At 42.1% G+C, this 13410-nt stretch overlaps 1 protein-coding gene across 4 annotated transcripts in view; it reads right to left on the bottom strand.

Annotated features, from left to right (window-relative positions):
- TMEM241 (transmembrane protein 241) overlaps nt 1–13410 on the bottom strand; it is a 57998-nt gene that overhangs the window by 22647 nt on the left and 21941 nt on the right. For all 4 annotated transcript variants that reach the window (XM_054190763.1, XM_054190762.1, XM_054190759.1 and 1 more), the window contains exons 11-13: nt 8038–8072; nt 6703–6772; nt 3845–3938 (exon numbers count right to left, since the gene is read on the bottom strand). In XM_054190763.1, coding sequence (XP_054046738.1) covers nt 3845–3938; nt 6703–6772; nt 8038–8072 — 199 coding nt within the window. The remainder of the gene's footprint in view (nt 1–3844; nt 3939–6702; nt 6773–8037; nt 8073–13410) is intronic.

Raw genomic sequence — 13410 nt, 5'->3', positions numbered from 1 at the left:
TCACACAGGGCTATATATACAGATGAAACCTGTGCTTCGTCTGTCTCAGCACAAAGCGACGCTTTGACACGAAAGCTGTCAGAAATCATTACAGGGAAGAATTTAAAAACCTCATACAATGATTAAGTCGCCATAGCCAAAGTAAGTATCATAAAAACAAGTTATAACACAGCGCCAGTTTTTAAGTGAATGAAAAATTAGAGGCCAGGGAGGCCAAATATGTGGGCTTCACAAAGAATGTCTCTTTGAATCTGCAAAGCAGGCCCGATCAGATCTCACGGTTAGTTTATTGGTCTATCGGCACTTAACAAGAAATGAAGTGGTGGCAACAATCTCAGCCCCAGCTCATCAGTCACATAGGTACAAAGCATCCAAACGGAAAACAGATTTTCTGATTCTCTGCACCTCCCTAGAGGCCGGCGCTGCTGTCTGAGGACTACAGCATTCTCCTTTCTTGGCTCATTTGCAAGATAAACATACTCTGGCCTCAAATGCTGCTCCTTTCCAACTGCTGGTGAAAACTCCAGTCAGTCTGAGAGATTAAGAGGATGATCTAGGGCACTACTCCATCCAAGAAAAATGCTCATGTGGGAACGCAAAGCCGCTGTTGTTTTTTTTCCACTGTATCTCATTCTGCAAGTCCAGATTCAAACAGTTTCTATCTTTATTCTTTATCCACATTAACTTCCTTCCTTTTTTTTTTTTTTTTAAAGGGAGTCACACATTTGGATTTAAACAGATTTTTACAGTACTTAGTTAAATAGTGCTTTTCTGCATCTCTGATGACTTGAGATGCGATCGAGACAGTTCTCATACCAGGAAATATTGGGCTGGATCGGTAGGGATCAGTATGCAGCTTTAACGCTTCCAAACACCTGCAGGAAGCAGCATTAGTGATCAGATAGATAACACTCTTCTTAATTACCCCATATGTGAATTTATGGTTCCTAAATTTATAGCTACAAGATACCTTGTGAAATATTTGTAAGAGCTGGTAGATCAGCCCCTACCCTTGTAGGCAAGCTCCAGTTCACGTCCTTGCTTTCTTCCTATCCGTGTCTGTCTCTGCAGTCTCTTTTGATCCCTATTCTAAAACTGATGTATAATGTTTCCAAATTTTGCAAGCATTCACTGACTTTTAACCCCAAATCAGCTGCATTTTACCACTTGGAGCAGCAGTTCCTCCATGCTTCTCATGCTGCCTCAGATGGGTATTACAGAGCCCTAAAAGCATTCTTATATTAAAACACCAGTGAAAGAAATTAGGGAAGCTGCTAGTTTTGATAAAATTATTAGTGCTACAGACGGATCTCATGTCCTTATATACTTATTGCCCTCTTTGAACTCAAGAAAAGACATATAATTTGAGCACTGGATTAGAAGCTACAACAGGAAAAGGACTAATTTGCTCTGTTACAAAAACCTTCCTAAGCAAGTTAGTTAAAACATGCATATTAACAAACACAGACTTTTAAGGCTGAGGAATGGATTAAATTATCATAGTTACACAGGGACAAATCTTTAGTTGCTACAAAGGCACATAATTTCATTGACAACAGTGGCTAGAATAAACTTTGTCTAATTTATGTGTAGAGTTGGCCAAAACCCCACAAATCTAGAAATTCTTGAACTTCAGGAAAGCTTTGATCCGGTCCAGACTTTGTGGCTCTGATCCACTTCAGCTGGGAAGGACCCAAATCCGCTTAAAATATATTTCACAACACATCTTTGCCTGCATTTTTTTCAGATAGGTCATACATACCACATGTAGAACCATTTCTCCTTATTCGCAATACCTACTAGCAGAGCCAGCTATTCCCATCTCCAACCCAGAATGTTAAAAAAGAAGGAAAAAAAAGGGATGCAAGAGCAAGCTTTAGATCAGTTGACTTGCTACCAAGGAGCAGGAAGAAAGCTAAGGTACTGAAATCTGCACAGTCAGAATGTTTGGAAGAAATTCAAACTGGTGAGAAACTCTACGTGACTTGTACAGTGTGGAACAGCTTGCAAAGCACAAAACAAGCCATATCACTCTCTTCTTGTTATCCCCACAAAAACCAAAGACTCATTTGACTACAGTTTCTAAACAAGCATGTTATGCAAGTTTACCTTTTTTTTTTTTAAGGTAACAGCTTCATTCACTGTAGTAGGAAAGCTGTGATCACAAACCACATAGAAAGGTTGTGGTTTTCAGATGACCTAGTTGAGTGTGATGAAACAAAGTAAAATCTAACCAGGGTAAAAAAAGAGTCTGACACGCTCTTCTGACTGCATTTACCACTGATAATTTAACAAATGAGCTGTTAGTAATTTAAATCAAGTACAGCCAGATCCTAGATCTCCAGATTGTAGGATAATTCCATTAGAAATGGACCTCGGGAGGTCAGACTAGGTTGTTTAGCGCTTTGTCCAGTTGAGTCTTGAAAACCTTGGAAGACAGAGACTGCACAGCCCCCCTGGGCAACCTGTGCCCCTGCCTGACTTGCCCTCAGAGTGAAAAAGTTTTTCCTTATACCCAATCTGAACCTCTTATTTCATCTTACGCTTGTTATCTTTCACACACACACCCCATCCCTCCCCATGCACCAGTGTGAAGAGGCTGGATCTGTCTTGAGAATTTCTCCATAGCTACTGGGTGGCTGCTGTTTGTTAGGTGCTCCCAAAGCTGTCGCTCTTACAGGCTGAAGAAGCCTGGTCCAGCAGCCGTTCCTCACAAGGCAAGTGCTCCAGCCCCCCGACTTTCTTGGCAGCCCTCTGCTGAACTCACTCCATTTTATCCAATGTCTTCCTTGTATTGAGGTGCCTAAAACAAGGCTCCCTATTCCAGCTGAGGTCCACCAAGTGCTGAGTAGAGGGGCATGATCACTTCCACGAATTTACCGCCTGTGCTACTGTTAGTACAACCCAGGATACTTTTGGCCTTCCTACCTGCCAGGGCACACTGCTGGCTCATGTTCAGCTTGCCGTCTACCAATATCCTCAGATCCTTTTTATGCAGAGCTGCTTCTAAGCCATCCAGTCCCCCCTGTATTATTGTGAGGGGCTCTTCCTTCCCACCTGCAGGGCATCACATCTCTCCTTGCTGAATTTTCTAAGATTTCTATCAGCCCATTCCTGCAGCCTGTCCAGGTCCCTCTGGAAGGCAACCCTGTCCTTTAGCGTTATGTGAGTGCGCTCCATCACCTCTGATTCTTCAATAAGGATGTTAAACAGGGTGGGTCCCAGGACAGACCCCTGTGCTACTCCAGTTGCCCCAAGCCTCCAGTTAGAGTAGGAATCACTAACCTCTACCTTCTGAGCTTGATCATCCCACCATTTTTCTACCCATCTAATTGTCTGCCCATCTAGACTGTAATAGTCTAATTTGGGTTTAAGAACACTGTTGGAGATACTGTCAAAAGCCTTGTTAATGTCAAGGCAAATGACATCCACCACTCTCCCCTGCAGATAGCAGTGGGAGTTCTGGTACTGAACCTCAGGGAGCTAGTTTTAACTCTTGGCTCTGGGAAGACACACTGGAAACAATGTCTGGTGCACAGACTCTCAGAAGGAGTATTCTCCAAAACACCTTTGGAAAGTATAGATTTGTATTACTGGGATTTAGCAGGCCAAATTCTTAGCTGCAATAATCAGCCCAGCTCCAATAAACTCAGTCTATATACGGTAATTATTAATCTCTGCTAACAATCCTGGCATATTATACACCTGGTATTTGTTGCCTCAACTCTACATGCAGGTTGCACAGACAGGCCCTAGAAGCATCAGTTAGGGAAACCAGAGAGATGCAGAAATTCCTCAGTTCTCCTGGGACAGTCCTGTGTTCCTGTGACAGTATTTCTCTTACCTTTGCAAGGAAACTCCATGCTGCATATTGCCCTGAGGTTGTGCTGCTTTTTAGCTTCACTGTGTGCAACATCAGAAAGAACCCCAACAGTCCACTGCAAGGGATGGGGAAAGTTTGTTAATAAAGTCTCTTAATTTCAACTAAGCAATCTCTTACAGGCATCTTGGTTTTCCTAATGGCAGAACTGAACAGTCACCCTTCAAGCAGCGTTAATCCCATTTGGAGAAAGCAAGCTGTGGACAAAGAGCCTACATTATGTCCAGTACATCTTGGGTTTTGTTCAGTCAGTGACTAGAGTCTGAGTAAGACTTACTTACTCTTATGCCTGGTCTCTAATGCACTTGCATAATTGGAAAAGTAGAGATTATTGGAAACATGAGGTGAAATATTAACTTCAGGCATTGAAATGGCTCCAACTAAAGGCAATGCTAATTTCAACAGGAGCCACACATGTTTGGCAACTAACTCACTTCAACCTCCACAGAGCCTTGAACTGAAAAAATAACCACTGGAAAGTTTCTGCCTGAAGCTTTCAAGCTGTTTAAACTTCACGAAGCCTAAATTCCAATTAGGAAGTCAAATACATCTCTACTGTATAACAAATAGACAGATGACTCAGTAGTGCTGGGAACAGAATACTCCAAAGCTCTCCGCTGACAATTAAGTGAATTTTGATTCTCAAGTCATATAGGACAGTAGTCCCCAGTGCTCCTGTAGCCAAGACTACTCATAAGGAAACTCTGTTCCCCATCTCACTGGACCTCAAAGAGCTTATAAGATTTGGTTCTGGATTTTGTTGCACTTGTGACATAATTACAACCAACTGGTTGTGAACCAGTGAAATAGTGTAAACCAGCAACCAGGGAATAGAAAAGGACTTCAAAATATATAAGGCAAAAAATTACTGTGTGGATGGTTGAGAAGCATGAGAGATTACGAAGTATTGTGGGAAGCTGCGTGGGAAAGGAGACAGGACCAACACAGCACGCAGGCGGTGAGGCAAAAAGTGCCTCGGTGTTCAAAGAAGGTATGCTCTTCTGGATACTGATGCAACGCAGTTGGTGCCCTCTCTGCAATAGCAGGAAGCATGGAAGATTGTGGCTCCCCAGGTCAGGAGTTCCATGCTGGGCTCCAGCACCTCAGCTAAGTGCTGTTCCCTGCTCAGTACATGTGGCAAAGTTGCATCTCAGCCACATGTCAGTACAGGTTGTTTTGACACACCGAACAGTAGGGTAAGATAACTGCCCAGGAGGGTTTCTTACACCGAGCCATAACACGAGAGCCCCAAAGGACTATTTGCTGTGCCTGGAGCCAAGAAAGCAGATGCTGCTTTGATGATAAAAGATAGGCCCAAGCTCAGCTCCCCGTTGCAGAGGATGAAGCGCTGAACAGTAGAGCATTCCGCTCTCAGAAATCAGTGAGTTCATGAAGCAGCATTGCCCAAACTTTTGAAAGTCCAGCAGCTGGCTTAAGTTTGTTCCACATCTTCTGCCTTGCTGCGAAGGGCTTTTAATCAAAGTGATTTGAAGCTGTTTAGTATAATTCAGAGACAAAAACTGAAACAGCTAATTATAATACCTGAAATATCGATGTCACAACTAACACCGATTTATTTCACTAAATAAATGGAGCACTTTGCACCTTACTACCAATGCTTCAGACATTCTGCACAGGTGGTAGATTTAGCTGCATCAATTACCCTTACTTTACATTGTATAGGTTTTCCAAATCCTTCATGTCTACAAAGACACTAGATCACAAGATGTAGGAGAGCAACCGAGATGCTTGTTTCTCCATCTAAACTATTCCTTTCCACTTGCTGTAGTGTACAGTGCTATCTACTATACATGTACCGAAGCTGGGGCAATGGAAACAGAAGTGGGAGGCTACGACAGTGGTAAAATTCGAATGAAGTGAAAGAGAAGAATATCTGGGCTACACAGATATCCACTAGTGCCTGCAGATAGACCTCACCTTCAAGAAGAAATAGATTGCACCTACCTACCGTGAAACAACTTATTCATTAATACCTAATTGCAAGTTACTTGTAGTGTGGATAGTCTACCCTTGAAAAAAGCCACTTTTGTACCAAAAAGCTATATACATAGGGAAATAATTTAACAATCATTTTTAATATCCCCTTTTAATGGAAATTATGGATACAATTAAGAAAATCCATAACAATCAGGAAATATTTTTGCCATCAGTTAGCATGAAAACATTTTTTACCCTCTAAAATGAAAATACTTCCATTTGGCAAAAGACTGGAGGAGAAAGACAGGAATAAAATTTTTTGAGATAATTAAGACCTATAGAAAACATACTTACATTGTCCTGTGAGCATTACAGTATTGGGCAGTGAACTTTTGCTACTCAAAATAAAGGAATGCTTGTTAAAGCTTTTCCCTTTTACCCAAAAAAAGCATTCTGCCAAATAACAGGATGTACAGGCAAATAAATCCATGTACATCCATATACTGCTGAAGACTAATACTTTGTAATCACTGCAAACAGCAAGTTTTACAAGGGCTAATCCGACTTGAGAAGCATTTGAGAGATGCTATTTATCAAAGCTTTGCTACATTAGGTAAAAATTATTTTACTGGTGACTGGGAACTCTCCTGATCAGAACACACTCACTCAAATAAACACATGCACTTCCAGTGTATTTGAATCTCAGGCCTTCAAATGCATATCCACAGATACGTATTCTGTGCAGTTTTGCTGGCTTATGGCAGCAGAAACTAGTATAACTAAGGTTCTGCATGGTCCAAAATTTTTAACTGAGAGTCAAGGTTGGAAGTCAACGGGATCTCTTATTTTGAAAACATTCACATGTCCTATTATAGAGAGGTTACCTGGCGCAGCAGCTGCTATGAAACCTGTAGAAGTACAGAAATGGAAAGTCCAAGGCACTGAAGAGATCACCTGAGGGACAAAGCAATATACTCAGTGGAACACAGGGAAAGAAAATTACCCACTGTTACAAGCAGGGGAACAGCAATTATATGAACATTACTAGTTTAACATCCCTTTGAGCCTTTACAGCTGGCTGACTTTTCATTTATGACGCTTTCCACATTTTTAGTGTGTTTAATGATTTCTCTCTGACCTTGCTTCTAGCCAGTTCCTGCCTTTCATTGAAAAAGGGATACGCAAGAGTATTCTTTGCTAGTATACAGAAGATCCTGCTTAAGCAACAGTTGCCAGTGGATAGACATGCACGTATCCACTTCTTTTATTACAGAGCTCGTGATAGTTCCTACTGAAGCAACAGGAAACACAGACATATGTTGGCTGCTTCCCCCTCTGGCATTTGAACTCTGTCACACAGAGCAAGTTGACAGGTTTAACAAAGTTCTCCCAAATCCAAGCAGAGCTCTCGAGTACTTGCATTTCCAGGAACCTGGGCCCTGGTTGTTCTTGGTAGCAACAATTCCCAGGAGTTCTCTGGCCTTCAGGCTCTACAGATTTGGAGGAAGCTCCATCTTTCACTTTTTGAAATGCAGGACTATTTTGCTTAACATGTCTCTCTATCCTGGTAGGGGAATGCTATATAGACAATATGCACCACCAGGCAAAAGGGGGAATTTATGTTTATTTAAATGCTTCTTCCTTTCTTCTTGTGACTGAGCAAATGTCTAGTGAAAGCAACAGACGATCATTTTTATCCTTCTAACTATTTAAACACCAGTGTGATAGGAATATTAACCACCATCAAATATTAAATTTCTCTATTTTTAGCCTTTGAATTTTTGCTACTTCAAATCCTGCCATCATCTCAAGTGATGGGATACATCTTATGAAAGTAACAAAATGAAATCTCTGCATAGCATTGAGGGCAATGCAGAGAATGAAACAGTTCTATATGGATCGCTGGGACACTGCTCTGAAGGGGATATTCTCCTAGGAAATCCTTATTCTTTACTATGCACCACCTCAAAAGCCGTTCTCTGTTGTCTGTCCTATGCTGCTTCTTTGCAAAGGGCAGGTAAGAAAGGTATTAGTAAATATCATGCAAATTACACAGTGTTATATACCCTCCTCTCTTCTTCCTACATGATATCATATTATTGGTCATATTCCTGTTGAATTCCAGGGCTAAAATCCTACAGGGTTTGGCCTCTAAAAACACGCATGGAAAGGAAAGGCAATATGGAAACCTAAAAAAGGAACAACTCAATCCACTTTACCTGCTGGATGGGATGCAGAGGCCAACAGCACCACACTAAAATATAAAAAAAAAGATTAATTGTATACTACAGAATTTATGACATGGCCTGAACATTATAAATTGACAGCTTTGTCTTTGTTTTTTCATGATTAAACTTATTCCAGTTAAGTAGAATAACTGAGACATAACTATCAATTTAAAAAAAAAAAAAAAGTTGGTTGGGAAGGAATCTCCAGGGTCACCTCATACAAGCTCTTACCTGAAGCAGGACTATCACCAATATTTGAACATGTCCTCTGTGGGTCTGTCTCAAAAAGCCGGGTCCCAAAAACCTCCCAGCATGGAGATTCCACACCTCTCAGAGTAACTTGTCCCACGGCCACCCTACCCTCCAAGTGAAGATTTTCCTGATGTCCTGTCTTTAAACCACCAAAGCTGCAATTTACGGTCGTTGTTCAGCATTATACCATCTGCCGCTCCTTAGAAGAGTTTGGCTCTGTCACCTCTGCAACTCCCTTTCAAGAAGGTGTAGGCAGTTGTTAGGCTGCACCTTGGTCTCCATTTTGCCAATCTCAACAAGATTAGCTCCTTCAAACTCTCCAATGTCTGTAGCCCTCTGCTAGATCTTCAGATTCTCAGTATCTTCCTTGAACTGAAAGGCCCAAAACTGCATAAATATTCCAGCTGCTGCCTCAGCAATGCTCATAATAACTTCTCTCAATCTGACACCCACAATCCTTCTAATGTAGCCCAATACATGGTTTGCCTTAATTTGCCATGAGCACGCACTACTGCCCCATATAGATCTCAGAATTCACTCTTACCCCCAAGTCCTTTTCAACAGACCCGGTGTTGAGCCGGCCGGTGACACCACTGAGACAGAATTTATAGAGAACTGTACTTGTCTCTAGACTTGAGTGTCTCTCTGCCCGAGGACTAATTTAAGCTGTGTGCGTACCATTGTCTGCTTTATAGGGATGTGCATATATTGCATATAAGAGTCAAAATATAGCGTCTTATGCACGTGATTGTGCATGCACTGCACACTCATGCCCAAATTGTGAATCAGAGAAAGGACAAATGCTGCAGTTAAACAAGTTCAAAAAAAATGCATGAAAATAAAACCAAGTACCAGCCCGAATGATGCATGCTTTTCAGAAAGATACAAGGTGAATAAGAAAATCAGCTATGACCAGTTTTTTCCCTGAAGCATCACTTAAGATTTCTGAGGTCCTACAAAGGCTTCTTCCTCTGAGTTTGCGGTATAGCCTGTACAGTATACCTTTTTCAGTGCTATTGAGTCTTCTGGTAAATTTCTGATTTTTTTCCAAATTTTTTCATTTCATGTTGTTTCCAAAGGTTAGAAGGCTACAGAAACATACTCTGGGGCACTGTAAGATGGGAGAAGCATGCATATCTCCAAGGCAGAGCTACAGCTTCCTCCAATTACCAACAACGTATGTCCATGACAAACACAAAGGACAAGACGGAGAAGGAGAAAAGAGCATCTGGAGAAGTTGCTTCTTGATAAGCAGCAAGCGCTGCACTTACACAAGTTAAAAAGACATTCATTAATGTTATGAATGCTAAAGGTAGGCTATTTTCCCTGGCTAATTACCAGCAATTCTTACAGTTCCCAGCGGAGGAATGGAAGCCTACACAATGAAAAGTTATGGTAGAGAAAGAACACACAAGGTTATGGCTAGAAAACTGAACACGCTGTACATGAGCTACCTCCAGTACCTGTAGCAGTACAGCGTCATCAGCGTGGTGCTTATATCAGGCCAACTCCCATTTCCAGGGTTAACACAGCTATCGTGTCCAAGCCTGCTTGCTCTCAGCTGGTCCCAGTTCTCCACGTCAGCCACCAGGCTACTGTACTCGGTGGCCTGCCTGCAGCATGCTTTGGTGAATCCCAGTGTCATTCGCTGGTATTCACTGGTATGTGGAGACACCGGTAGTGAAAGGAACTGCAAAGAGCATGGAAATCCTGTGGACAGGGAAGCCTCGGGGGGAAGCTTATCACTGAAATCAGCCGTGGAAGACAACGGGCTGAAGAAGGATCCATGAGTGACAGGCAGTTGGGTATTTTAGGCTTAACATTTTATACAATGCCTTTGAAAGGCATCAGCTGGTACAGTATGTTCACATTGTCAATATTTATACATGTTTTTTAAAGATGGGGTTGTCACAAAGATATTAAACAAGGCAAAGCAGATCACTTACGGTAGGCAATTCCCCCCCACACCCCTCCTCCACACACACGCGTGCTCTCCCCACATGGGACGCCAAGAGGAATTGACAATAAACAGGCCCAATTCCTCAGTTTCCTGGTAAAGAGAGAAAAGGAAGTGAAGGCCTATTGCTTTTGACTGAATAACAGAGAAAACAGGAGACTGGCAGGGCAAGTGAAACTGTATCAACAGTGATGAGAATTATGACTAAGCCATGTTCCTCCACTTTTGATTTTGCATTATTAATTTTTAAACAAAAAAACAGTGAGATTGGGAAATGCTCAGAAAGAAACTTCCTTCTGCAACCAAGAGGAATTGATAACCCTACCAGACATCCCAGGCCTCAATCCAAAGAAAACACAGAAGGAAAACAAAACCTTGTTTGTGAAGTGTGAGGCAGGTTAAGGCACATGGGTTAGATGGCATTAAAGCTGTACCATAACTCTGCTCTGAACAGAACATCAGTAGAAAAGACACGGTGATGCTATAAAACCAGATTAGGGATTCAGGGGTTTCCAGCAGGACAGCCTGGACATCAGGCTACAGCAAAAACAAAATCCCTGTGCCGGTTTTCTGTGCTCCTCTCTTTTTCTCCTGTACTCAATACTGAGAGCTGGGTCGCCCGTGGTCTTCTTTCTGGCTAAAAAGAGTTTTTTTCAGCAAGAACAGCAATTTATGCCTGCAAAGCTGCCCTACTGTGGAAAATCTACTGCAGCTTTTTTAATTCACAGAAGTGACAGATTAGCAGCTCTTCCTGAAGCTGGATGTAGCTGCATAGACTAGAGCCTTTACCTCACACCTTTGTCAGTGCCATTCATTCACCGTTTGAAACTCTCCCACTACAAGTCTTTGTTTTCTCCTCACCAGTGACTGCTAGGCTATCTGGCATGCCTTTGTGAATGAATATCAGACCGTGACAGATATTGGGATGTGCTGAAACTTTCTTCCAGGCTCTCCACAAGAAGTAACATATGTCTACCTGCCTCAACACAGGAGAAAACCCAAGATGAGCCGTGACCCATTATGTGTAAGACACATTATGTATTATCCCTCAACATGCCGGCTAGACACTACTACCACCACCCCCCTTGCCAGCTAGCTGTGGGGGGAGAAATCTGGCTCCCTCCTTGATGAAAAGTGGGGGACTGGAAAGGAATAAAAAAAAATGTAAGATTACTGGAAAAACCACCATGAAATAGAACACTAACGCCAAAGTCAGAGTGCAGGGAAACACAAGACTGCAGTAAAAAAGGGCGGTGGGAAAAAGACTGAAGGACTAGAGGGACGTTCTTGGAAGTACATTTCCCCTCTTCTCTTCCTCCCCCTCCCTGCCCCACATGCTTAAACACAAGGGAGATGGATGAACAGGATGGGGTTGGGCACTGAGAAGCAACATCACCCCTCCCTGCTCTGCATAGCACGGCTCTGCTTTCCCTCCTACACTTGTTCCTGCTCTGGCTCCTTTTTTAAAAGCCATTGAATAATCATGCTGTAAGTGATGAAGTGAGAAGAACACCACACTTTCAACATCAGCAAATATTTCTTCAGACCTGTTTGGTGTTGGAAAGTTCCTGTTCATGTACATTTGCTTAAGACGTTCTTCCCTCCCAAACTGTTCCAGATTTTAAAACAAGAAACAGTGCATGGCATGTAGGGACAGCATATGTTAGGAGACTTTGCTAATTTCAGTTGCATCTCTGGAAGTGTCCAACAGAGCCAATACAGTTAATGTTTCTTTATAATATAAATATATATTTTTTTAATCTAACATATTGGTACATTCTAACATCCAGTAGCTTGGGGCAGAACTTTTAATCTGTTTTAATCTGTTTTAAACTTTTAATCTCTATCCAGGCAGTCTCTATACTCAGTACAACTGTGCTTTCATACCAAACAGAAACACTTTGAACAGCCTCTGTTGTAACAAACCTACATATTTTCCTGTATTTTCCTATATATTAGGAAAAATTTCTTCACCAAAAACTTATCAAGCACCGGAACAGGCTGCCCAGGGAAGTGGTTGACTTACCACCCCAGGAGGTATTTAAAAAACATGTAAACATGGTACTTAGGGACATGGTTCAGTGGTGGACTTGGCAGTGTTAGGTTTACGGTCAGACTCGATGATCTTAAGGGTCTTTTCCACCCTAATTGATTCTATGATTCTAAACACTATCTAGCTGTGCCCACATAGCTGCTTTCTTTTCCCTGCACAGCCGCATGCCAGCTGTCTGATCTAGGTTAATAATAAGAAGCTATAAAGGCCTATTGATAATAGTGCTAAGAGGAGAAAGTTGCACTCATACCACACTAGCGAGTTCCTTCATAAAGCATAGAATCATGCTTGTAGAGACAAGACCACCGGTACATGTTATACTGTCCTGCTCTGGAGGTGGAAATGGGATCCTGTCACGGCTGACACAGTCCTCAAGAAGCCCAGAGTAGAGGAAGCAGCATATACTTTAATGCCTGCCAAATCACAAACTTTAGTGCTGGGCACTCTCTGACAGAGATAAGCACAGGTTTACAGTAATTCTGACCCAGAACTGCCTGTGAGGAGCTAAGAGTCCATTCAGAGAATGTGCAGAGTAAAATGCCCTCTACTCAGTGCAATTTTAGAATACTTTTGATGGTTTTCTACAGGAATTAAGCTTGTGCAATAAAGCTGTGTGTACATATACATACATAGCTATACATAGCTCTCAAACACGCTGACCCGCTTCATCCAAATTCGGGAAGTGGCAGTCATCTCCAAGATAACTACATGCACAGTGTTCTCACAAAGAGACAGACCTCACCAGCGCCTTCTGCAGCAGAAAGATTTCAGCCCCATTAGGCACTGGAGGACTTCCATGGCAGTGGCACGTCATGGAGGTCACAAGCAAGGAGAGAGCTTCTGCCAAATTTCACAACCTTTCAAACATCATGCACTATTATGACAAAACAAAAATCAGATGTCACTTATCCCATTGCCTATGGCACTGTTTGTTTTCCCTAAACAAGATGAGGTCCAAATGCTATGGACTGCAAGCTTCTCTAACACATAAAACATACATATGTAGATAAATATACATACATACATATATAGATAAACAGACATATAGATATCCACAGACCCAAGCCAACAAATAAGCATGCAGGCTTCTACCTCCTCTAAG

The sequence above is a fragment of the Rissa tridactyla genome, chromosome 2 (genome assembly GCF_028500815.1).
Source record: "Rissa tridactyla isolate bRisTri1 chromosome 2, bRisTri1.patW.cur.20221130, whole genome shotgun sequence".
In the NCBI taxonomy this organism is placed as follows: domain Eukaryota; kingdom Metazoa; phylum Chordata; class Aves; order Charadriiformes; family Laridae; genus Rissa; species Rissa tridactyla.
The sequence above is the reverse complement of the archived record's forward strand: the minus strand, read 5'-3'. Positions and strand labels throughout refer to the sequence as shown.